Source organism: Crinia signifera, chromosome 2 (assembly GCF_055691185.1).
Source record: "Crinia signifera chromosome 2, ASM5569118v1, whole genome shotgun sequence".
NCBI classification, from domain to species: domain Eukaryota; kingdom Metazoa; phylum Chordata; class Amphibia; order Anura; family Myobatrachidae; genus Crinia; species Crinia signifera.
In genome coordinates, this window is record NC_139218.1 from 8,497,465 (window position 1) to 8,522,345 (window position 24,881).

General features: G+C 48.1%; 1 protein-coding gene across 2 annotated transcripts; it reads right to left on the reverse strand.

The window, feature by feature from the left end:
* Positions 1 to 660: 660 nt before the first annotated feature.
* On the reverse strand, positions 661 to 24,166 carry USF3 (upstream transcription factor family member 3). 2 transcript variants are annotated; one of them, XM_083171535.1, is made up of 8 exons: positions 24,064 to 24,166; positions 21,945 to 22,125; positions 19,400 to 19,529; positions 17,658 to 17,726; positions 15,852 to 15,880; positions 12,890 to 12,972; positions 9,873 to 9,969; positions 661 to 8,708 (listed from the first exon to the last, which is right to left on the reverse strand). In XM_083171535.1, the coding sequence occupies exons 4-8, from the start codon at positions 17,702 to 17,704 to the stop codon at positions 2,491 to 2,493; spliced, it is 6,474 nt and encodes a 2,157-aa protein (XP_083027661.1). In that variant the 5' UTR covers positions 17,705 to 17,726; positions 19,400 to 19,529; positions 21,945 to 22,125; positions 24,064 to 24,166; the 3' UTR covers positions 661 to 2,490. The 2 variants fall into 2 exon arrangements, with proteins under 2 accessions (XP_083027661.1, XP_083027662.1); XM_083171536.1 differs by having other exon boundaries at positions 19,400 to 19,540.
* Between the last annotated feature and the right edge of the window lie 715 nt (positions 24,167 to 24,881).

Below are 24,881 nucleotides of genomic sequence, written 5' to 3' on the forward strand. Positions count from 1 at the left end.
CCCACTGTTACTCCAGTGACACCTAGTGGATGAAGGCGAAAACAGGAATTTTGTACTTACCGTAAATCCTTTTCTCGCAGGTGTAACTGGACGCCCGCCTCAGCGCTGTACCTTTATTACAAAAACGGTTTAGAGGAACGTTGAAGCTTCTTCCTGCCAGGTTTAGGTTCCGGTCATGTTTGTTGGAACTTCCTGGTATGTTCTTGTGTGGTGTGTATTGTTCAGTGTTGTTTCTCACTGATATCTTCACTTTTCAATCTATAATGGTTTGATTGTTAACGTGTGTTATGTTTAACCTCCTCTTGGAAGTGTGTCCTTTCTTCCAGCTCCCTTCGGGCACATCCTTAGGACTGCCTAGGAGGGGAAGTAGAAGGGGAGGAGTTGGCCACACTCATTTATGTCTGTCATCCCATTCACAATGCTATTGGCGCTGGTAGTATTAATGGCAGTTGGTTATTCCTGAATTCAGCTGTTCATAGCTGCAGTATTACAGGTGTATAAGGTGTGGCCCCCGTGAGAGGGTCCTGGGGTCCAGTTACAGGAAAAGGGAGAAGGCGACTATTCTAGACCCCCTCATGCAGCAGGTAACTGTGTTATTTTGGTTTGTGTATTTCTGTTAGAGCGCAATACAAAAGAACACAATACAAAAGAACACACAAATAGGCATGAGAACTTTTATTTTACTAATAAAATATCTTCAGCTCTTTACAAATAGGATTATTACAACCAGAGTGTTACATTAAATACAAATGATTAGAAATCAAAACTTAACCATGAGATTTGCAGGACCCAAAGCACCAATAGAAAATGGATGTCAAACTCCAATTCCCAACACCCTCCCCCACCAGCCGATCACTCAACCCACAGAAACCAAGCAAATCTGGAACTTCGAGGGGTGCTAGTTAAAGTCTCCCCAAATATTCAAAAAGTATAAAGAACTGTACATAAAGTGTACACAGGAGACGGGCGCTCCTCGTAATCTACATATGTACAGAATATATACAGAGGATGAACACTGAAATGCGTTGGATGTTTTACTGAACGTCCTGCTACAAGGAGGATCTGTCTACAGAGGATATTGCTACCATAACCCTGTATCTTACATAAATCATGTACAACACTAATGCAATCAGCCTGAGATACTAATGTCACCATAAAACAGATTTAACTGTTGCTTAAATAGAACGTAATAAAAGTATTGTCCCTATAACTGAAGCGGTCTGATCCCCCGTCCAACCTTCCTCTTCTCACATTGCCTTCCCTCCCTGTGCATACAAGATTCAGAGTTGTAAGCAAACCAACACAACGGCACTGCAGACGGGGCTGATTTGACACGGGCAGAGATTTATATTTGGGTTGGGTATATTGTTTCTGTGCAGGGTAAATACCAGCTGCTTTTGCATGTTGCCCACATCAGCCAGCTTTATTCCTATTACTGCAATTTAGTTCAGTTTGAACATTCCCCAACAAAATCTAACTCTCTGCTCCTGTTACATCTGCCCCCCTGCAGTGCAGCATGGCATTACCCAGTTGTGCGCTTATTTGCAACTCTGAATCTAGCCTATAAAATCACATATGGCTCCAGCCACTGAGACAGACAGATAGGAGATTGTCAAGTTCCTATAATATTATACTGGTACACAAAGTGTCTTATGCAGGGCTACATGTCATTCATAAAGAAATATTACATTCTGAAACATTGCTACATACAGAGTAAAATCTACTCTCGGTGAGTGAAGATCCAGTAGGACATCACCGGCTCACAAGTAGATACATTGGAAAACAGTAAACTCTGTTTACACACCAGAATATGAATTCACAAATTATATGATAAAACAAAATAGGTAGGTGACCCCCTTATACAACAAATGGGGGTATTTAATCAAAGCATGTAAGAGATAAAGGGGGAAATTCAGGTCTTGCCCCAGGATGTGAGGTTCAGCACCAGATTATCGCCTTAAGCTAAATCCCCAGAAATCTCCACCGTAGCCAGCGTAACCTAATGTATTGCTGGTTACATGTGAATCTGGTTGAGCAATTTGTTAATAATTGCCCAGACGGGTGTCAGACAACCAGAAGTGTTGGGTTTATCTTAACACTGTAATCCGGTCATTTGTCCGAGAGACCTACAAAGAGATCCTTAAATAGAGGAAAAAAGGTTTCCATGCGTCTTATATCCCACCTTCAATGCTTTAATATTAAAAATTGTTTAACTACTGTATCTTAATTTAGTTAATCTGGATACTCCCGCGCTCCTGTAACCCAGAGGCATAAAATGATCTATGCAGATACGTTAAGGAAATGGATACAGCAAATATCGGGTGAGACCGGACACATCAGCGGGTGCTTCCATTAACATGTCCATAATAAAAGGTCATATGTTGTATACAATTCTCCAATCTCCCAACTTAATAACACAATATACAGTATATACACAGGATGATATAAGTGATGGGTGTACATTCCACAGAAAGTCCCCCTGGGGTAACGTTACACTGCCGAACTGGAGTCGTGCCCCAAGATATGGCTTATGTTGTGCGCTGGCCGGTTTGAGGTCTTAGAAGAGTCTGAAGCTGCAGAGTGCGATATGGACAGGAGGGGAGACATGGCTGAGCCGTCGGCGGGAAGAGCCGCGGCGATCTCCGGGAAAAGGGATGTCAAGTTGAAGTTGGAGAGGTGAGAGGGGTTCGCCATGTGCATTGGAGGCATCTCGGGAAGAAGAGGGAACGTGGTTTGGGAAAAGCCTACAGGTCGTGGTGGAGACAGTATGGAGCCGAACCGGTTATTCAGACCAGAGCTGTTGGGCTTTTCTGTACTGGGGTTGGGGAAGATTTGGTTAGGGAAATACGGTATGGTGAGGTCGTTAGACAAACTCGGGTGAGCTGGTGAGTACGGTGGGTAAAAAGAGGGCAACGTGTTCTGTGGATCTACGGAGATAAGTGCAGGTGTCCGTGTGGCAGTCGTCTGTGTCACTGGGGGAATGAAAGATGCATTGGCATTAATGGGTGGGTTCATCGTACCCTCTGGGATGAATGGAAAGCCAAAATTCTGGGCCAGCGCATGCTGGTCAGCAGCTGTATTGTCAGTGGTCACTTGAGGGCTGTCCGGCATAAAGCGCACTATTCCGGCCCTCTTGTCAGTACCCGGCTGCTGGCGCCCAAGTATCATGGTACTAGGACCAGTTAGAGGAAGGTGAGGCAATGCAGAGTCAAACATATTGCCATGTCGTTGGTTCCCCGATCTGTTCCTCTCCGGCTGGCGGCCTTTGGAATCGGACTCCTCCTGCAGCGGATGTCGTGATCGCTGGGCTACCGGGGGATTGGCATGCCGCACTGCCTGCCGCTGATCAATATTTACATGGGAAACAGACTGATGGGGAAGAGGTGGATGGACCATGCCATGCATGTTAATGGACACTTGTATGTTCAGTTGGTTCTTTGCCCCCTGACCATCAGCTGGCCGGACAGAATTGGACTTCTGCATGGAACTGTGAGGGCTTGTGTTCCTTCCCTGGATGTCTCCGGAGGAAGAAGAACTGGAGAAGGGGATATTTAAAGAATTATTCCTCGATGCCACTTGTCCCATGACCAAGTCACAGCTGTTCTGTCCTTCGCCCTCTCGTCGGAGGTGGAGGGTATCGCGTGCTGGCGGGCAGCTAAACTCCAGGCTGGATGCGGAGTTATACTGTGGCCTTTGATGACCAGATATGGACCTCTGGTTTGCACTTGCCTGCTCTCCAATATGTGGGGCAAATAAGCTCTGCATGAAGCTCTGGTGGCACGAGTTTTCATTATCTCGAATCGGAAGTGTGTTTGCCAGGGGTACTTCCTGCGCCGCCTGGTACTGAAGATGCTTCTGCCGATCCATGGCTGAATTCGGATTCTGACTAATCCTATAGCTCTGTGACTGCAACCCCCTCATGCTGGATGTAGCGCCCCCATCATTGTTCCTCGAGGTCTGGATGTCAAAGTTAGCCGGCTGCTGCTGGTTCAAGCCTCCAAGCTTAAAGGTTTGGCAGTCCGGGAGCCTCTGGGAGTCCATATTGACAACATGTTCTACAGACATGCGCCCCTGAACATTATGAGCTGGTATCCCTTTATTCCTAGAAATGTCCAAATACTTTCTCATTTCCAGCTGCTCTGACACCCGTGAAGTCTGGATGGAGACTCCGAGCCTCTGCTCAGAATTGGAAGTGCTTTTACCTATAAGTGCCTCTGCGGAGTAACTGGAAACTCGATTTCTCTCCTGCCTGTGCGGCGCACACGTCATGTTCCCTGGCCGGGAGACAATGCTGGGCTGCGAAACCATCTGCTGCTCTAAACTCCTCGAAGTCATAAGCCTTTGGACTTGGTTGTGGTTTGACAAGTGCTCGGAAGACACCACAGGCCCCTGTGAGCGGCTGCCGATTTCCTGCTGATGCTGGTGACGGATATCCTGACTCGCGTGGCTCTGCGGATGAGCACCGTGTAGGCCACGGGAAGGTGTATTGTTGTCGCAGGTCTTATCCGGCTGGCCAGATCCAAAATGAGGAGGAAGCTGCTGCTGTTGCTGGATTTGTTGGCGCTGGGACTGAGCGCTTTTCTGGCGGTTCTGTTCAGAGAGATGCTTCTGTTGCATGGACAACCGTGCTGCCTGGGACCCCTGCACAGAAGCGCGCTTCTTTTGCATCTGGACCTCTTGCTGCATCATTCTTTGCTGCTGCATGTTGTGGGACTGAGCGCGGACTGAGCTGTCCACAAGCGGAACCTGGTGATGCTGCTGATACAAGTGATGCTGGTCGCGCAAATGTCCGGCCTGCTGCGGCTTTAGATAGGGGCTGCTGTTATGAAGGGGTAGCTGCTGCTGGTGTTGCTGGTGCAGGGGCTGGAGGTGCTGGTTTCCCATCTGGCCGTGCTCAGAAATGGAAGGCTGAGAACTGCAGCGAATGTCCGTCTGTCGCAGGTTTGAGTTGACAAAGTTGTTGGAGGAGAACAGGTTGGAAAGTCCCTCCCTGTGGCCTTGAAGACTCCCAGACACCGACGTAGATGGCTCGGAAGAGACATGGCTGACTAGAAGGTCATTCTGCTCTGCACCATTGTCCGGAGGTTGCAGCCGTTCAAGTCGGACTGGTGCTTGACACTGCTTTTGTCTCTTGGCTGCGGAAAGTAACCCGTCCACATGAGCGGTGCGTTTGTTCGACTCTTTCCTGCCATCCACTTGTTGTTTTAAAAGGGAATCGGCGGCCGGAGTCACCTGCATAACGGCGGAGGTCATAGCATGCATGTGCTCGTGAGCGTACTCGGATAAGGCGGATGTCACTTCTGTCTGGCTCTCGTAAGTGCTGGAGGACATGGAAGGGTTTGTGGTTACAGGGAGAGATATGTGCTCTGACGTCTGACACATACTTGCACAGTTCAAAACAGAGTGGGTAATTCCGCCTTGGTGTAGCAAATTATTTATGCTCAAGCTGGTCACACTCTGGGACTGAGACGCCGCAATCTGCATAGAGAGGCTGGTGGGATTCGCTCCTAGCGGGCAGTTACTTTTGTCCACCAAGCGGTCAGCGCCAGCGTGGGCCTTCGTGCTTAGAGTACTGAAAGAAACGGATGTAGGAGGAACATGAGAAGTATTTTCCTTGGCTGAATGTGGTTTGAACGGCAGTGGACAGTCCGCATGCGATTCTTCTGCTTCTACATTCCTGGCAACAGCATCTCCGACATCCGACTGTGTCCTTGATCTTCCCTTTGAAAGACTTTCCTGGTCGAAAAGAGCTTTTGCAGCCACTGCAACTATATCGTTCTGCTCGGAAAACCCACAAGTGTTAAATGTTGGCACTAATGAAACACCACTGATCACGTCCGCTCTACTGGTGTCTGGCAACATTGAGGCCACGGAAAAGTTCCGGCTACTTGCAGAACTACCGGACAGGGGAGAGTCCGTCTGACGGCTAGCAGCACACGAGCCACTTTCCTGCTCGGAGATACTGCTCTGACTTTGGGCAGCTTGGACAACTGAGGAGTTTGGCTTGGTTGCTTCAGAAGAGATAGACTCTTTCGACTTGACATCTCTGTATAATACCCCATGACTGTCAAGATCCTTGGTGGCGGCTTTTACAAGTGGGTTTTTCTCATTTGGATCATCGGTTAAAATCTGTACGTCCAATAAATCTGTGGCAGTTAATCTTGCAGGGTCTCCTTCAGTGAGGCAAGCTCGGGAAGTCACAGCAGTTTCTAAATTTCCATCCGAGGTTGCTCCAATCTGATCACGAGGAACCACAACAAGAGACTCTTCAACGGGCAGATGGTTGAAGTGAGCAGTGCTGGATACTACGTTAGCTTTAAGGAATTCAGGGGCTGATGTAGGTGGTCTCTGCTCATCCTGCACCATACAGACTTCATGGGTAACAAGATCCCTAGCAGACTCTGTGGGCATTGGTTCCTCGTGCATGGACTCCGGCAAAGCACTGACCACTAAGCTTGCTTGGGAAGCGATCGGTTCTTGAGATTTGTCAGCATCGCCTACTTTTTGTGGACAACCGGCTAATGCATCCGAATCTTCCTGAACGGTAGTGAGAGAGACTGGTAAAACAGGTGCACTTTCCACGGAAATCGGATTTGTATTACCAGACTGCTGATCCGGAACTTCTAAGCTCGGTGAATCTGATTTAGTTATTGCAGTGGAATCTTTCTTTACTGAAGCTCCTTTCTTACTACAGGCCTTCTTGGCGGCCTTTTTTGGCTTGGTGATGGATGGTGTCCCACTAATAGGTTTAAAAGATGAAGACTTTGCCAGGAGAGAAGGAACGGGTAAAGTGGATGTCATCTCAGCAGTGACGGGTGGCGCGCCGAGTCCAGCCACCGAAACGCAGCTCACAGGGATGTTGTTGGTGGTTAAAGCAGAGGCAGCTGGGGGATTAAGCGTAAACTGCAGGCAACTTTGTCCAGTCATCTGAGATATGTTCTGGCTCAGATTGGCCAACGCGCCAAAGGTGTTGAGTGCTACGTTTGTGTTGGGATCTTCCCCAGTTGTCGGCTGGATGATTTGCATAGGCGCCTGGTTTGAGGCGCCGGCTGAAGCGTTCATGGGTTGCAGTGCGAACAACTGTCCATTTAACGAAATTGTTGGGGGCTGTTGGTTTGATGCAGTTGTAGACACAGGCACCTGTTGGGTTGAGCTGGCAGGCTGTACAGTCGTAGGTCTGGGCAAGATATGAACAAGGTGTTTCCCGCTGTGCGTCTGTTGGACCATCGCACTTTGTACCGGGTTTGCCGGACAAGCTGCAGGGTTGGCGGCATTAATCGGCATCACCACCGACGGTGAAGGCTGAGCAGACATGAGAGGGACAGGGTTCTGGTTAGGTGCTGTTTGGATTATAACAATTTGCTGCCCCACTGCTGGTTTAGGAACAGGCGGACAGGGAGCAGGTGCCGGAGGTTGGAGGAATATAATGTTCTGATTGGCTGGAGCTGAATTGATTGCAGCACCGAAAGGCTGAGCCACCTGGATGACCTGAACAGGGGGATTTAGCGGCTGGATTGTGCTTTGCAGCTGTGGCTGGGTGATAAGGGACTGGACTGGAACGGGTTGGTAAGAAGACATTTTTACAATGACGTTTTCCACAGGATTGGAGGGCGCCATGCTGTTTACGTTAACGCAAGCAGTTATCTGCCGGTTACTCAAGTTATCTCTAGAGACTGCTGGCTGTTCAGCCGATGGTGTTGGAATAATGGCGGAGAGCGGGTTTAGCGGCTGCACAGTGTTCCCTGCCAACTGCAGAGTCGTCCAAGTGGTTTGAGTATTTCCATCTGTTAAACTGCAGACACTTCTGAGATTATTTAAGCTACTGGGAACGGACCACCTGGTCACCAGAGAAAGGGCAGATGGTAGCAACCCAGCAGAACTCGCCTCAACCTCTACAGAAGAGTTTATTTCTCTTGGAGCAATGGGAACACTTGGGTTCGAATTGGCGTCAACTTCTGTGACTGCACCTTTCACCATTTCAACACAAACAGCAGCTCCGGGCGTCTGGTCATGAATCACATTAGGAGGACCGGGCGGATTTGTTGCTGGCACGCTGGGCTGGGTTACCAGTGATGGAAGGCTGTTGCAGGTGGAAGCAGCAGGTTTGGGTACAACGTCCTGGATTTTCCTACCTGAACATTCACCCTTATTCTCTTGTCGTGCCAGCTGGTTGGAAGAAGAACTCTGGCCTGCTGTGCCAGGCAGAGAAGTAATAGGAGACGTAGAGCTGGTTGGTAAGTGGACGGTCTGTTGGGCTGTGGATACCAGGAGGCCAGTGGCGCTTGGGGCTACAGTGGTCACAGGAAGACTCAGTTCCACGTGTGGACTTGAGGTGGATGCGGACGTCGAGTTCTGCTGCCAAGATTTGTCCAGGGGAAATACGCCGGATATGGTGATGGGGGTTACCAGGTTGCATGTCCTCTGAACTGGCACAACATTGGCCGTTTGCTTCTGCAGGTTGTGACCCACGTTGAACGTGATTCCCTGGTTAGCAGAGCCAAGCTGGTTGCCATTTATGCAAAGTGGAAGCTTCGGGACCTGGTCAGCGGGGACAATTAGCGAAGCCTTTGCGCTCCTGGCATTCCCCTTCCAATGCAGTGTAGGATCGTCATACAGGCAGATGCCATTCCCCTTCAGAAGCTCGATGTAACGCCCATTCTCCCGCTGGATTTCAGACAACTCTCTTCTCAGCTTCTTGATCTCACAGGCTGGAAAACAACAAAGATGGTAAAGGAAAAATAACTCCTCAAAAAATACAAAAAAACCTATTCAGCACAATACACAGAGCAGAGGGAATAAGGTCTAAGTTCCCCGCTGTAATGCAATACCCGGATCACACAACTCTGCTACATCTCAGGGAGAGGCGGACGTGTAAGCTTGCTGAGGGACTGAGCACAGGCAGTGGCATCTGGGATAGGCATGTATATTACAGTAAGCAGTCATGTGTATGCTGTGAAGGCTCGGAACTACCGCCATCACCAAGTTAGTGTCATTCTAGCACCCTGCACCTTCCACAACCCGTCCAGTTCATGTTTCCTGCCTGGGGTGTCGCTCTTTGCTGTGATGCTTCTAACACAGGCTGTATTTCAGCACAGGGATATCGACCAAACTGTGCTAGAAGCAGTACAACAGAGAGGTTGCAGTTCCCCCAGGTAGGAAGGAGGAACTGCATGGATTTTAAAAAGGCGCAGGTTGCTAGAATGAGCACTACTTCGCGCCTCAGTGAGGACACTACTTCCCAGCAAATGGATAAGCCACACATTGGCCGTAAAGTGGCTGCAAGAATGCTGGTGCCCGTTTACAAACCTCATATAAAAACATAGACTACATATATCTAACAGAATTGGGGGTGTCATGTAAACACTTTCTCAATAAACCTGCGTCAATGTATTCAGATAAAGGGGGAAATGAATCAAGTGTTCTAAGAGAACAAATGGAGGTGCTACTTATGGCAACCAATCAGAATCTAGTTACCAAAGGTATCAGATAAATGAAAACTGGAATGTTATTGGATGTTACAAGCCATCCCACCCCCATCGATAGCAATGAACTACGTTCCATGGGAAGTTATTCTGAGTAGATAATAGAGATCACACCTACTCGATCAGGTCCCGTGGAGCCATGTTCTAGCTGTACCTGTGGGCTGTGAATGCTTAGTAACAAGGTAATAAACAAAATCGGTCTATAGATCCCCAGACACCACAACTCCAGAGAATGCCCAGCACCCAGGAAGCCCAAGCCATGGACACGTTCTACAGTAACTGGATGTACATTTCCCCTGGCTCATAGACGGAGCCCTCCTGGACCCGGGATTTGGCAGGATGGCACCTGAATTCCTGATTACTACACCCTGAGCCGGGGCCAGCCCTCACCTTGCTCCTTGTCTCCGCCATTCAGCAGCAGTTCATCGTTCTGTCTCTTGAGTTCCGTGATGTACTTGAAGGCTTGTTCCAGGATCATGTTTTTGCTCTGGAGGAAATCACAGAGGACAATGAGACGCAGTCATCGCAGTAATGAGCAGCTACAGGTTACCGATGTCACACACTGACACAGCGTGGGTCACAGGGATCCAGCACTTAAAAGGAATTGGGGTTCTAGTTTACCATTTCTAGGTCGCACTGTAACTGACATTTTTGTGAAAATACGACCATCAATCCACCCCAAATGTCCATCAGATGCGCCGTAACCCCATGCCCCCAAGGGATCATACCACCTCATATACATATCAGACCCCCATGTGTCTAGGTGCCAAAGAGACCTCTCCGTGCCAAAGAGACCTCTCCGTGCCATCCCCTCCACACCATTATACTCCCTCACCTGCCCCTTACAGCCAATAAGCTCTCGCTCAGGTCACCTCCACATGCAGAGCCCACCCCATCATCCCCTCCGCACCATTATACCCCCTCACCTGCACCTAACAGCCAATAAGCTCTCGCTCAGGTCACCTCCACATGCAGAGCCCACCCCATCATCCCCTCCACACCATTATACCCCCTCACCTGCACCTTACAGCCAATAAGCTCTCCCTCAGGTCTCCTCCACATGCAGAGCAGTCCTCATCATCCCCTCCACACCATTATACCCCCTCACCTGCACCTTACAGCCAATAAGCTCTCCCTCAGGCCACCTCCACATGCAGAGCAGCCCCCATCATCCCCTCCACACCATTATACCCCCTCACCCGCCCCTTACAGCCAATAAGCTCTCGCTCAGGTCTCCTCCACATGCAGAGCCCACCCCATCATCCCCTCCACACCATTATACCTCCTCACCTGCCCCTTACAGCCAATAAGCTCTCCCTCAGGGCACCTCCACATGCAGAGCAGCCCCCATCATCCCCTCCACACCATTATACCCCCTTACCCGCCCCTTACAGACAATAAGCTCTCGCTCAGGTCTCCTCCACATGCAGAGCAGCCCCCATCATCCCCTCCACACCATTATACCCCCTCACCCGCCCCTTACAGCCAATAAGCTCTCGCTCAGGTCTCCTCCACATGCAGAGCCCACCCCATCATCCCCTCCACACCATTATACCTCCTCACCTGCCCCTTACAGCCAATAAGCTCTCCCTCAGGGCACCTCCACATGCAGAGCAGCCCCCATCATCCCCTCCACACCATTACACCCCCTCACCTGCCCCTTACAGACAATAAGCTCTCGCTCAGGTCTCCTCCACATGCAGAGCAGCCCCCATCATCCCCTCCACACCATTACACCCCCTCACCTGCCCCTTACAGCCAATAAGCTCTCGCTCAGGTCTCCTCCACATGCAGAGCCCACCCCATCATCCCCTCCGCACCATTATACCCCCTCACCTGCACCTTACAGCCAATAAGCTCTCGCTCAGGTCTCCTCCACATGCAGAGCCCACCCCATCATCCCCTCCACACCATTACACCCCCTCACCTGCCCCTTACAGCCAATAAGCTCTCGCTCAGGTCTCCTCCACATGCAGAGCAGCCCCCATCATCCCCTCCACACCATTACACCCCCTCACCTGCCCCTTACAGCCAATAAGCTCTCGCTCAGGTCACCTCCACATGCAGAGCAGCCCCCATCATCGCCTCCACACCATTACACCCCCTCACCTGCCCCTTACAGCCAATAAGCTCTCGCTCAGGTCTCCTCCACATGCAGAGCCCACCCCATCATCCCCTCCACACCATTACACCCCCTCACCTGCCCCTTACAGCCAATAAGCTCTCCCTCAGGTCACCTCCACATGCAGAGCAGCCCCCATCATCCCCTCCACACCATTATACCCCCTCACCTGCCCCTTACAGCCAATAAGCTCTCGCTCAGGTCTCCTCCACATGCAGAGCAGCCCTCATCATCCCCTCCACACCATTACACCCCCTCACCTGCCCCTTACAGCCAATAAGCTCTCCCTCAGGCCACCTCCACATGCAGATCCCACCCCATCATCCCCTCCACACCATTATACCTCCTCACCTGCCCCTTACAGCCAATAAGCTCTCCCTCAGGCCACCTCCACATGCAGAGCCCACCCCATCATCCCCTCCGAACCATTATACCCCCCTCACCTGCCCCTTACAGCCAATAAGCTCTCGCTCAGGTCTCCTCCACATGCAGAGCCCACCCAATCATCCCCTCCACACCATTATACCCCCCTCACCTGCCCCTTACAGCCAATAAGCTCTCCCTCAGGTCACCTCCACATGCAGAGCAGCCCCCATCATCCCCTCCACACCATTATACCCCCTCACCTGCACCTTACAGCCAATAAGCTCTCGCTCAGGTCTCCTCCACATGCAGAGCAGCCCCCATCATCCCCTCCACACCATTATACCCCCTCACCTGCACCTTACAGCCAATAAGCTCTCGCTCAGGTCTCCTCCACATGCAGAGCAGCCCCCATCATCCCCTCCACACCATTATACCCCCCTCACCTGCCCCTTACAGCCAATAAGCTCTCCCTCAGGTCAACACCACATGCAGAGAACACCATAAGTACAGACTTCTCCCATCCCATCATCAACAGTGGCAAATCCCTCTGCCCTGAAATTGTTAATGAATATTTACAACATAACAAACCTCTCTGGCTGCTAGTATACACAGCAGACCCCATTCTAGTGACCATACAGTATCCTCTCTGGTGGCTAGTATACACAGCAGACCCCATTCTAGTGACCATACATTATCCTCTCTAGTGGCTAGTATACACAGCAGACCCCATTCTAGTGACCATACAGAACCCTCTCTGGTGGCTAGTATACACAGCAGACCCCGTTCCGGTGACAAGAAGACAAAACCAATTAGTACGCTTGCAGCCCGCTCCATGTGGTTGTGATAGTCTGGTTACAGCTGATATTTCATGAGAAGATAACCAATACAATAGCATATCTATCTGTTACAGAAGAAGTACCTGTTTCAGCGCTGGCGAGCACGGAATGAGGTCTCCGATCCGATTTATTCCTGAATTTATCTTCTTCTTCCTATGCCTCTCCACTAAAAACACAAGGTGGCGACATAAGAGAAAACCCGCTATTGTTATATGGTATAAGGCAGCTCCTGCACTAACTGTACATAAATGGATTACTCCCCTTCACGCCCATCTGCAGCAGACAGCAGGAGTACCGCACATGGCAGAGGCATATCCCAAAGCAGCTATGGGCCCTATTCCAAGCAGCATGGTAGCAAAATACTGAGGAGGTGACTTGTAAGAGGTTGAACCATAAGGAACAGCTGTATCCTTCAGCACAGACAGGTCCAAACATTGGGGCAGATGTATTCAGCCTGGTGAAAAGATAAAGTGGAGACAAAGTAGAAGGTGATAACGCACCAGCCAATCAGCTGTGTTTGAAAAATGAAAGTTAGGATTTTATTGGCTGGTGCGTTATCACCTCCTACTTTGTCTCCACTTTTCACCAGGCTTAATAAATCTGCACCAATGTTTGGACACTCAGCTGTTCAGGCGTGCTCAGCTGTTTGGGTGCTCTGGTATTCGGGCACACTTAAGTGTGTTGAGCATGGGTCCTCAAACTGCGGCCCTCCAGATGTTGTGAAACTACAAATCCCAGCATGCCTTGCCACAGTTTTGACTACAAATCCCAGCATGCCTTGCCACAGTTTTGCTATAAGGGAGTGTTAAAACTGTGGCAAGGCATGCTGGGATTTGTAGTTTCACAACATCTGGAGGGCCGCAGTTTGAGGACCCATGGTGTTGAGTGTTTCAAAAAGGGGCAGACTAGATGGGCCAAGTGGTTCTTATCTGCCGTCACATTCTATGTTTCTATGTTTGAGGAGCTCAAATATTTGGGTGTTCGGGCTTTCAGGCGATCGACAGTAGGAGCAGCGGCAAATGAGCGTGGCATGTGGTCGACGGGGTGAGCGACTATGACGCACACCTACATGTCAGTGGCAAGGGCCTGAAGCGCAGCTCAGCCTGGAAAATTTCCAGATATACCACCAAGGGGGTTCAAATTTTTCTGAAATCTTAAGATAAATATTTGTCAAAATGTTCTCTGCACAAAATCTTTTGTCCAGGACTGACGGGGTGTTCAAAATATATCTATCTAGCGTGTGGGAACCTTAGAGCATGTAAGCATGGAGGGTTAAAGGGCTCCATACACTACGATGATATGCCTGACCCTGAAGTCAGATGGAATTTCCCTTGAACTCCCCCCCTGGACCTTCCCGGGAGTGATTCCATTTGATTTTGTACTTTGGTGTAATTTTTGCATAAGATATATCTCATACGATTGATCAAGCCAAGATAAATCTCACGAGATATATATATCTTCTGGTATAAAATTGTACCATAAGATATATATGATGGGCTGACTTGAGGGACTGGAAATGCCAGTGAAACGTCCTGAGATATATTGAATGCGATATACAAGGTGTGTCTATTAAATTCCAGGACTGGGGCTAATACAACGGAATGAATAATAAAAAACAAACATACGTTTAATAGTCCTCAAAATAATCACCTCCGGCACTCACACACTTTTGTGCACGGCGGTACAAATTCTGGAAACACGCTTCGTAGTCCTCTGAAAATATGCTTCGAAGTTGACAGGTTACGTTTTTCTTTATGTCCTCTACGTCCTGAAATCGATGCCGTTTCAGAGCAGTCTTAAGTTTTGGGAACAAGTAAAAGTCAGGAGGTGACAAATCAGGAGAATACGGAGGATGATTAACCTCTACGATGTCATGTTTTGCCAAAAAGTGCTTCACATTGAGAGCACAGTGGAGCCTTGCGTTGTCGTGCAGTAGGAGCCAGATGCCTTTATCCATATTCGGTCGCACACGGTGTACTCGTTTAACTAACCGATGCAAAACAGCTTCTTAGTACTATTTGTTGACAGTTTGATTAGGTGGCACAAACTCGTGATGGATCAGTCCATGTGCATCAAAGAAAGCGATCAACAAGACTTTCACTTTCGACTTCTGGAAACTGAATTTTTTCTGTCTTGGAGAAGATGGTGATCTCCATTCTTTACTCTGTCTCTTTGTTTCGGGATCGTACTGGTAACACCAGGATTAGTCACCTGCCATCGTGAAAGCGTGCACACCAATCGGGAGTTTGACATAGCAGCATCTCCATATGCAATTTTCAGTAACTCGTAGGTTTCACTCGGCGTTTTCCCAATTTTGAACCAAAACTTGATATTCACTCTTTGCTCCATCACCGACCGTGACACGCGCTCTAATGAACCACCTGTGTTTACCTTCGCCAAACCGGAAATGCTGACGCAATCACCCATTTGTTCCACCTTCGCGCCTCATTGGGTACGCTATCACATCCGCATAATGACGCGTTCCTACACATTTTCTTTCATTAACTACACGTACAGTCCTGGAATTTAATAGACACACCTTGTATATCGCATGCACAAAAAGCACTCTATTTTCCATCCGATCACTGGTGCAGTATGACCAACCTAGGGGCTCCTATCAGACACCCACGGGACCGTGCATCAGCTCAGATGAAAAACACAAACGATTTGACACTATTTCATATCGGGCTGAAACGCCAAAATTGGATGAAATCGTGCAAAATTGTTCTAGTGTATGGGGCCCTTAAGACACTTACTGAGCCCCTGTCGGGATGCTGACTGATGGGATATCACATGTTTCCCCTCTGCATTCATATACCAGTAATGGTGATGCATCACAGCAGCATCCCCAGTAATGGGGATGCTGCTGTTACTACTACTACTAGGTAAAACTGCAGGATTATGGACTGAACATAATAGCTGATTAGTTATTGTTCGACTGACCACTGTTTTCAGCAAAAGTTTTACTGTCCCCTGTGGGACCCATGGACCCTGAAAAGGAAAAAGTTAATGGAATATACTAGGATATTTAAATGAGATTCTTACCCTCATTGTGACTCTCGCGGTTTTTCTTCCTAGGAGAAGGAATGAATAATATGAGTGACAGTCTAATTATTATTTGCCTATTTACACGCATACTGGGCCGTTCTGGAGTTTGGTTGCTATAGGCAACAACCCATCTAAATTAGAACTCCCATCTTGGTTAATTTACCCCTATGACACTAATGTCATGTGATCATTCTGCGCCAATGAACGGATTGCTGGCAGTTTGAGGTCCCACTGCTTCTCATCCGTTCAATCTCCCCACCATGGGCAGTTCACTCTCTCATTAATGCTCATGAATATTCATAGCAGCCCAGATTGATTTATTGTGACATTTTACACAGTGCCAGCCTATACTATAAAGTAGGAACAAACAGTCATAAAGAAATGTCAGAGGGCTTCTTCTAGGGAAATAGGGATATCCTAAGGATTGCACAGGTCCTTGGTGGTTGTATGATCCCATTACATAGTGACGTTGGCCTGGGGTCACTGAGAAGTTAAGGAGACAAAAGATAAAATATTGTGTGTAGGTTTCAGATCACCACAATAAACTGGGTTAACCAGGGTTGTGCCACAGTGTGAACGGGTCCCTGAAGAGTAACCCGGATCCAGTGACCTCGAAACCCAAACCAAGTACAGCAGGTTTGGACTGGGACGGACTGTGGTTAAGGAAAAGTGTGAATGGGTGAGCAAGGTCATCCAACCCGGGCCCCGTTACTGAGTAATCTCCCCTCGCCAGGACTCTCTCATTATTGTATCTCCGGTCTGATATCTGAGCCTGTCAATTACCATCATGATCCCTCGCTAGTCCTAGCTATTTCTGTGATGGAGTAAACCGCTTCGCAGTGGGCGGTAACGTTCTTCTGCATCCTACAATTATGTGCATAGCGCTTACCACAATGAATGTCTGCCCGTTGTGTCTGACCACGTTGGGGTCTCCTCTGGGCTCCAGGAGATGAACCACAAATCAGCTCCTGCTCCTGTTACAGCCAGTAACCCCAAGCAGACAAGGCTTATTCAGGCAGGTGACCTTACTAACTCTCTGCCTCAGGATAGCAATTTTAGGTTTAAGGAGGACATTTAACAGGCGAACAGTGATTTCTGCAGAGACTGAGATCCAGCTGCCCAACCCATAGACAGGAGCTTTCGTCTTGTAGGGTCCAACCTTAAAAGCTCTTCTCCTCATACCACTGTCTTTGCTAATGTTTGTGTTATTGATTGGCATTTTTTTTCTGACCAGTAAACAATGTATCTGAACACAGATGTTAGACAAAAATGATATATTTACTGTCTTAAGGAAGGCAGTAGACCAGGGGTGGCCAACATAGCCCTCGAGATCTCCCAACGGTACGCGTTTTCCAAATCACCTAGCTGGTGCACAGGTGTGGTTATTACTAACTGTCAAACATGCTGCATTTATTCCCACTATAGAACCACAGGTTGCCTGAGACACATGAACTGGTGGTAGATCTTGAGGACAGGTTTGGTCACCCCTACCGTAGATGGTTTACGAAGGACCAATGGATGGGAATGGGACCATATCTTCAATGGCAGATTATTCTGGTGGAATATTTTGGGTCTTTACTTGCATTTTGTGCTTTGTTTTGTAGTAACGGAGACAGAACTCTCTAGGACCCTGGACGGGTTCTTCGTAGGGTTAAAGCTCCATAACTACAGCTGAACGAACATTCATGAGACTCCAGCCAAATCGTTCACTAGGGCCCAGTGACAGCCACGGAGCAATGATGGGGGGTCATTAGGTGCCCTGCAAAGCTTTCGTTGGATGTGAGGTGCACTGTGTCCACTTACCTATGCTTGGTCTTGTCAGGACTTCCGCTCTGAGTCATCTCCGGCATGCTTACATGCAGAGGGTGGCCACTGAGGGACAAGCAGAACAAGACGGATGTTACACATGACATCCATAGAAATGCTTTCATTCCGGCAGTAAGAGAAGGGACCAGCAGAGGCCTTACTAGCTGTACAGCCAGAATCAACGCAACGTGGCCACAACGCTGCAGAAGCCCAGACATGTAGCTGCTACAGTCACGTATCCCATAAGCCAGGATGTGATGAGACACATGGGGGCTTATTCATTAAATAGTGGTGCGGACCGCTACATTTAAAACAACAAATTCAGGCTTATTCTGCATCCATTGCTGTAATCCAGCGGTTTAAGTTGGCAACAATCAGTGGCTTTGAAATCCTGCAGGTTAGTAAATAAACCCCACAGTGTCATCTCAACCTACCATGAAATATTACATATACAAAATTAGAGCAATCCCCTATGGAGTGTTTCATGGAGAGGTGCTAGACTTCTGCACACACGGGAGAACGTTGCTATGTGCAGGACAGAGGGTGCCCACAACTAGCAGGGACATCGAGGACCCAGCGCAAACCTGGTCAGCGTGGCAAATGGAGGAAGCTGTTCTGTAGGGAAATCGCTTTCCTCTGCTGTACCCACAGTGCGCAGCGAAGGGGATAGATGGGGATACGCAATAAAGTTATGATGCAAGTTCTGGTCCAGTTCTCCAGTTGGGGTCACCATACATGGTACAATTGCCTGGTGCGATGAGATGCGCGCTCCCACACACAGTACATCGCACAGCTCACATGTTACATCAGCCCCACCCTGCAGTGCACATGGTTTTGTCCATTAGAGAGTGATTGTGCTTTTCTGAGTGAATCAGAATAACCCCCACAACTCCACCCTTATACAGGCTCTTACCAGACGCACAGCCCTCAATATGTGGATTCTATTATATATCCAGGTCCCGGAAGGATCTAACCATTGTGGGCTATAAGAATGTGATCAATCCTAGAAACATGCCCAAAACCCCACTTGTACATGTATAACAGACTAGTCTTAAGGCCTTCCGACGGACGGGCGAAAGTTTATGCTTATGTAATGCTCAGAAGTTTTGTAAAGTGAAAATGTTTTTCATTTAATGGACCCTTATAGGCCTTTAACCCCTTTGTTGGTATGGCCAGAAATTTTTCGGGCTGAGCTGCGCTGCAGGAGCGGGCTCTCCCGAGAAATTTCCAGGCATGTCACTGTAAAGAAAGGGTGCGCTAGTGGTGCCTCTCTGGAACCACTGGTGCACCACCATCCCCGTCACTGTACTTCCCTGGGACGGGACCCCCCAAACCCCGCCGATCCTCCCATTCGCCGGTCGGGGAGGATAAGGGCCGCCAAACACAGGAATGCCCCCTGTGACCACGCCCCCTCCATTAACACGCCCCTGTTTTTACCGGGGTCCTGCGGCACTTACAGTGGCACTGGTTCTATTCAGAAAGTCATAAACTTTCCAACGACATATCACTATGCATAAAAACAACAGAAACAGCATGGACCCTTATGACAGCACCCTTAAGGGGTCGTCCAATTAAACCCACCTTCGAACTTAGATTGTCCCTTAAGTAAGTGTGCAAACTTTGAAGACAATTAGTTAAAGCGTTCTAGAGTTATTGTGGAACATCCATCCATCCATACACACACACACACACACACACACCATTCAATTATAGTAATGTAGATACCAGCATCACCTCACCTCCAACCTCAGGCCTGAGTATAAGGGGGTCTCACTCTGCTCTCACCATCCCCATTGCTGCTCTCTCCTCCAAGTTCCGGGCAGACAGGTCTTCGCATCCCTCAGTCTACTGAAGCCTAAACAGAGAGGACTGAAGTGGTCCTAAAATTAATGAACAACAACAACAACAACGTCACAAGAAGACAGAACATTTTTTCTTAGACCTTCTGCTAAATACATAACGGTTTCAAAGAACAATGGGAATGTGCTGCACTTTATATAAATAAGTGTGTAATCGTTGGACCACTGCTCACGTCTCCACCTTCTCATCTCCGTCCTCCTGCTCACGTCTCCACCTTCTCATCTCCGTAATCCTGCTCACGTCTCCACCTTCTCATCTCCGTCCTCCTGCTCACGTCTCCACCTTCTCATCTCCGTCCTCCTGCTCACGTCTCCACCTTCTCATCTCCATCCTCCTGCTCGCGTCTCCACCTTCTCATCTCCGTCCTCCTGCTCACGTCTCCACCTTCTCATCTCCGTCCTCCTGCTCACGTCTCCACCTTCTCATCTCCATCCTCCTGCTCGCATCTCCACCTTGTCATCTCCATCCTCCTGCTCGCGTCTCCACCTTCTCATCTCCATCCTCCTGCTCGCGTCTCCACCTTCTCATCTTGGCTGGAAGTACGCCGGGCAGAGCTCCCACTTGGCTGGAAGTACGCCGGGCAGAGCTCCACTTGGCTGGAAGTACGCCGGACAGAGCTCCACTTGGCTGGAAGTACAGGCTGGAAGTACGCCGGGCAGAGATCCACTTGGCTGGAAGTACGGGCTGGAAGTACGCAGGGCAGAGCTCCACTTGGCTGGAAGTACGGGCTGGAAGTACGCAGGGCAGAGCTCCACTTTATCACCGGCCAGTCGGCTCCCGGCTGTTACAGGCTAAGTTTAATAAGGGACAGTTAGGAGCTGATTGGCCGTTGATAAAGTACCAGGCACTTTATCACTTCTCCTCCCTTATCACTGCTTCATACATCTACCCAAAAGTTCTTTAAGTACCAACTAATAAGCTTCCAACTGTATTTTTTCAAACACAGCCTGTAACATGGCAGTTGGGAGAGAGAAAGTACCAACCAATCCACTCCTAACAGCTTGATGTATCTACCCTTCAGCACATTAGATTCAACAGTTAAGGTGTGTACACACGGTGCAATTTTGCTTGCGATTCGATTGGGATGGGATTGAATCGAACGGCAAGCAAAACGCATTGGATTTGGACTATATATTACAGATCTGTACTATATCGTCTTGCCTGCACAGTCTATTTTACTGTTCAATTTACACAAAACAGGAGCCTGCATCGGGGTTAAGTTGGTATCAAACTAGGCTGAAAACCTTTTGATTTCGATTCGATTTTGATATATAGTCAAAATCAAAACACAAAGGGTGAGATTTAATAGGATGAGAGATTCAGAAAGTGAGAGATTTGTTAAGAAATCTCCAGTTTTTTAAAGCGGCAATCATTTACACTGCAAAACCAGTTTGATTTTGATGTGTAAATGATTGCCACTTTAAAAAAACTGAATCCTATTAAATCTCACCCAATATCTCACCGTGTGCACACAGCTTAAGAGACTGAGCTATGGTTTTCCAGCTGGTTTATAGCCGGGAAATGTTTCCTGAATGCAGCTACGTTAGGTACAGAGCTGCAGAATTCCTTTACAGCACTTAGGGGTAAATGTAAGAAGCAATGATAAAGGGAGGAGAAGTGATAAAGTGCCTGGTACTTTATCACCAGCCAATCAGCTCCTGACTGTCCCTTTTGAAACCCAGCCTGTAAATTAACAGTCAGGAGCTGATTGGCCAGTGATAAAGTACCAGGCATTTTATCACTGCTTCATACATCTACCCCAGGGCTGGGCAATTGCGGCCCTCCAGATGTTGAGGAACTACACATCCCAGCATGCCTTGCATCAGTTTCAGCATGGCCACATAGCAAAACTAATGCAAAGCATCCTGGGATGTGTAGTTCCTCAACATCTGGAGGGCCGCAATTGCCCAGCCCTGATCTACCCCTTACTTACTACCAATCACCGATGTGAGAGACTGTATTTATCACGACGCCACTAATTCATGGTTCAAGTCAAGTTTGTATTCATTATTTTATTCATTTACATTTATCTTTTATAATAAACATTATTGTTATCTTTTAACCATCCCATGGAATACAATTTGATCCTTCCTCAAAAATAGCGCTGTGTTTCCTTGTATATTTCTTTTGTTTTTAGTTACTACTAGTGGGAGCGACTCCCCCACTTCACACAGCAGCTCGAAAAATAACACCCATTCCAGCGCCTGTATCCCCTTAAGGGCAATTTACCTTCTCAGCACTTACACCTGAGGCGCGAGGATGCAGAAGCCAAAGCAAAGCCCCACACAAAAGTACAACCTGTGCAATGGGCGGACTAAAGACGGTTGCCATCACATCACACCGCTTATACCCGCCTTTCCCTCATGATACCATGTGTAATCATACAGCTAATACATCTAATGGGCAATGTGACGCGGTACATACCTCCCCACTGTACAAAGTCCTGAGAGAACGACACCGTTACTTGTTGCTGCGCCACCACAATCAGGAGAGTTGGGAGACTGTTCCGCTCTCTCTCTCTTACGATATCCTGCAGCTTTCACTACATGTTGCTGTTATGTAGAAGCTCAGCTGCTCGTTGTCTGGACCCTGAGGTGCTGGGACCCTGCCGGGAAAAAAGGATAGATAGAGATATATAGATATATATATATATATCAATAAAATACTTCACTCCCCAAACCGGCAACACTGCTAAATCAATTAAACCCACTTCTGTGGAATTCAATTGTTTTAGCAGCCTCAATCAGCTCCCATCTAAACAAACGGGAGCTATCCTATTGTTTGTTCCCATGGGCGCGACTACTGTGGCGCCCTCTTGTGGTAGCGACGTACACATGTATATTACATTGGATTACCCACGAGACACCTCTAAGCATGTGCTTCTTATCACCAACAAGCTAAAGGCACGCATGAATTCCCCCATAATCTACATAATAATCGTGGATCTCGCCTCCACCAATGGACTCGAACGTGGGATGGACAGCTGTGTATATGGAAGACAACGGCCTCCGTGATAGCAAGCACGGAAGCTGGAAATAGGCGGAAAAGCAGATAGAGCTGGGGCTGGAGGGGGCTGGAAAATGATGGGTAAAACACATAAAAATAAATAATCCTAGTTTGCTGTTTGTAATGAAGCCTGTACTGTACACAGATACTGTATATATGCAGACCGTATTTATACACACACACATATACATGCCAGTACAGTACATACATACACATATATAGCAGTAGAGTACATCCGTTTGCTGAGTGATTTATTTCCGAGTGCCGCCGTCACCCCCACGCTGTACACATACTGTCAGCTATCAGGCTGACTCTCACGGAGGGCACCAGCTCATTTAAAAAGTCTCCCTCAGTTGGAACCCAGCACCAGGTTTGGAGTGTCACCCCAGGAACTAATAAATGTGTGTGTATATAATATTGCATACACAGATATATATGCACAGACAGTATGTATACACGCATTATATATATATATATATATATATATATATATATATATATATATATATATATCACACACATACATAGCAGTACAGTACCTATACATACACACACATACATACATAGCAGTACAGTACACACACACATAGCAGTACAGTACTTGCATACATACATACATAGCAGTACAGTACATGCACACATATACATACATAGCAGTACAGTATATACAAATACACATACATAGATATACATATGAGGTCATGGGTTTGTTTCCCACCATGGCCCTAACTGTGCGGAGTTTGTATATTCTCCCCTTGGTTGTGTGGGTTTCCTCTGGGTACTCCAGTTTCCTCCCACATTCCAAAAATATACAGGTACAATAATTGTCTTCCAACAAAAAGTTAACCCAAGAGTGAATGTGTGCGCGTGTAGATCTGGTAGGGAATATAGATTGTAAGATCCACTGAGGCAGGGACTGATGTGAATGTTCAAATTTTCTCTTTAAAGCACTGCGGAATATGTGTATATATAAGAAACTGTTGAATAACAAATACATACATACATACATACATACATACATAGCAGTACAGTACTTACAGACACATATACATGCATAGCGGTACAGTACATACACACATATACATACATAGCAGTACATTACATACACATATAAAGCAGTACAATACATACATACATACACACACACATAGCAGTACAGTACATACACACACACACATACATACATAGCAGTACAGTACAGTACATACACATACATAGCGGTACAGTACAAACATAGCGGTACAGTACATACCCATACATATAAAGCAGTACAGTACACACATATACATACATTACAGTACAGTACACACATACATAGCGACACAGTACATACACACACATAGCAGTACAGTACATATACATACATAGCAGTACAGTACACATATATACATACATAGCAGTACATTACATACACATATACATACATAGCAGTACACACATACATAGCGGTACAGTACATACATACACACACACACATATACATAGCGGTACAGTACATACACACACAGCAGTCCAGTATTTACACACAGTCTCTCACCTCTCTCCATCCGGGTCTGCAGCCAGGGGCAGACTCTCTTCCGCCTGCTACTGCTGCCCCTCTTCCTGGTTACCCCCAGCGCGCATGCGCGTCCTCACTGCGCTCTGCGCCGGTCAGCAGGCGAGATGGGGGAGGGGCGGAACGGATCACGGAGATCCACATGTGATTGGCTGGCCATGAATGTGAGACTACCCCTATGCCAGTGCCGTGGTGGGGTCCTAGTGCGCCCCAGATATACGTCTACGACTGTCAGCAGCTGGGTGGGCTACTGCTGCTGTGCCATACACGGTGACACCTGGTATATTTCCATGTACCACCACATCAGCCATTCACCTGCACATGGCATTCTGTTACACAGGGCATACAGACTTCCTAGCTGCCGGTAACATCTGAGGCAGGAGGCACTGCGTGTCTCAGTGGTGTCTCAATAAACTGGCGTAGATGACGATGTCAGGGGTAGAATCCACACTATTATAAGCCCAGTAGCATAGTAAAGTATGAAAAAACATTTTTTTAAGTAATCATGTAAACCTGTCTGGGTCAACCTAAGGTACATCAACTCTTTTTAGGTGTCGACCCAGATACCTTGTGCATCAAGGATTCAGTATGAAATCCTGGCGGTCGGGATCCCGGCGTTCAAAATCCCGACAAGGGGGGGGGACGTGGATCGCCCCCCCCCCCCCCTCCTCCTTTGCGGGCTCGCTACGCTCTGCCCACTAATTTATTCTCCCTCCAGGGGTGTCGTGGACACCCACGGAGAGAGATAGTGTCGGGATTTCGGCGGTCGGGATTCTGAAAGCCGGGATCCCGATCGTCGG

Excerpts from the sequence above, each read along its gene's own strand:
- USF3 (XM_083171535.1), bottom strand. The coding sequence starts at position 17,704 with ATGCCGGAGATGACTCAGAGCGGAAGTCCTGACAAGACCAAGCATAG. Across the intron at positions 9,970-12,889 it reads GCTCGCCAGCGCTGAAACAG|AGCAAAAACATGATCCTGGA; the intron begins GTACTTCTTCTG and ends GATTTCCTCCAG. Across the intron at positions 8,709-9,872 it reads TGGCGGAGACAAGGAGCAAG|CCTGTGAGATCAAGAAGCTG; the intron begins GTGAGGGCTGGC and ends GTTGTTTTCCAG.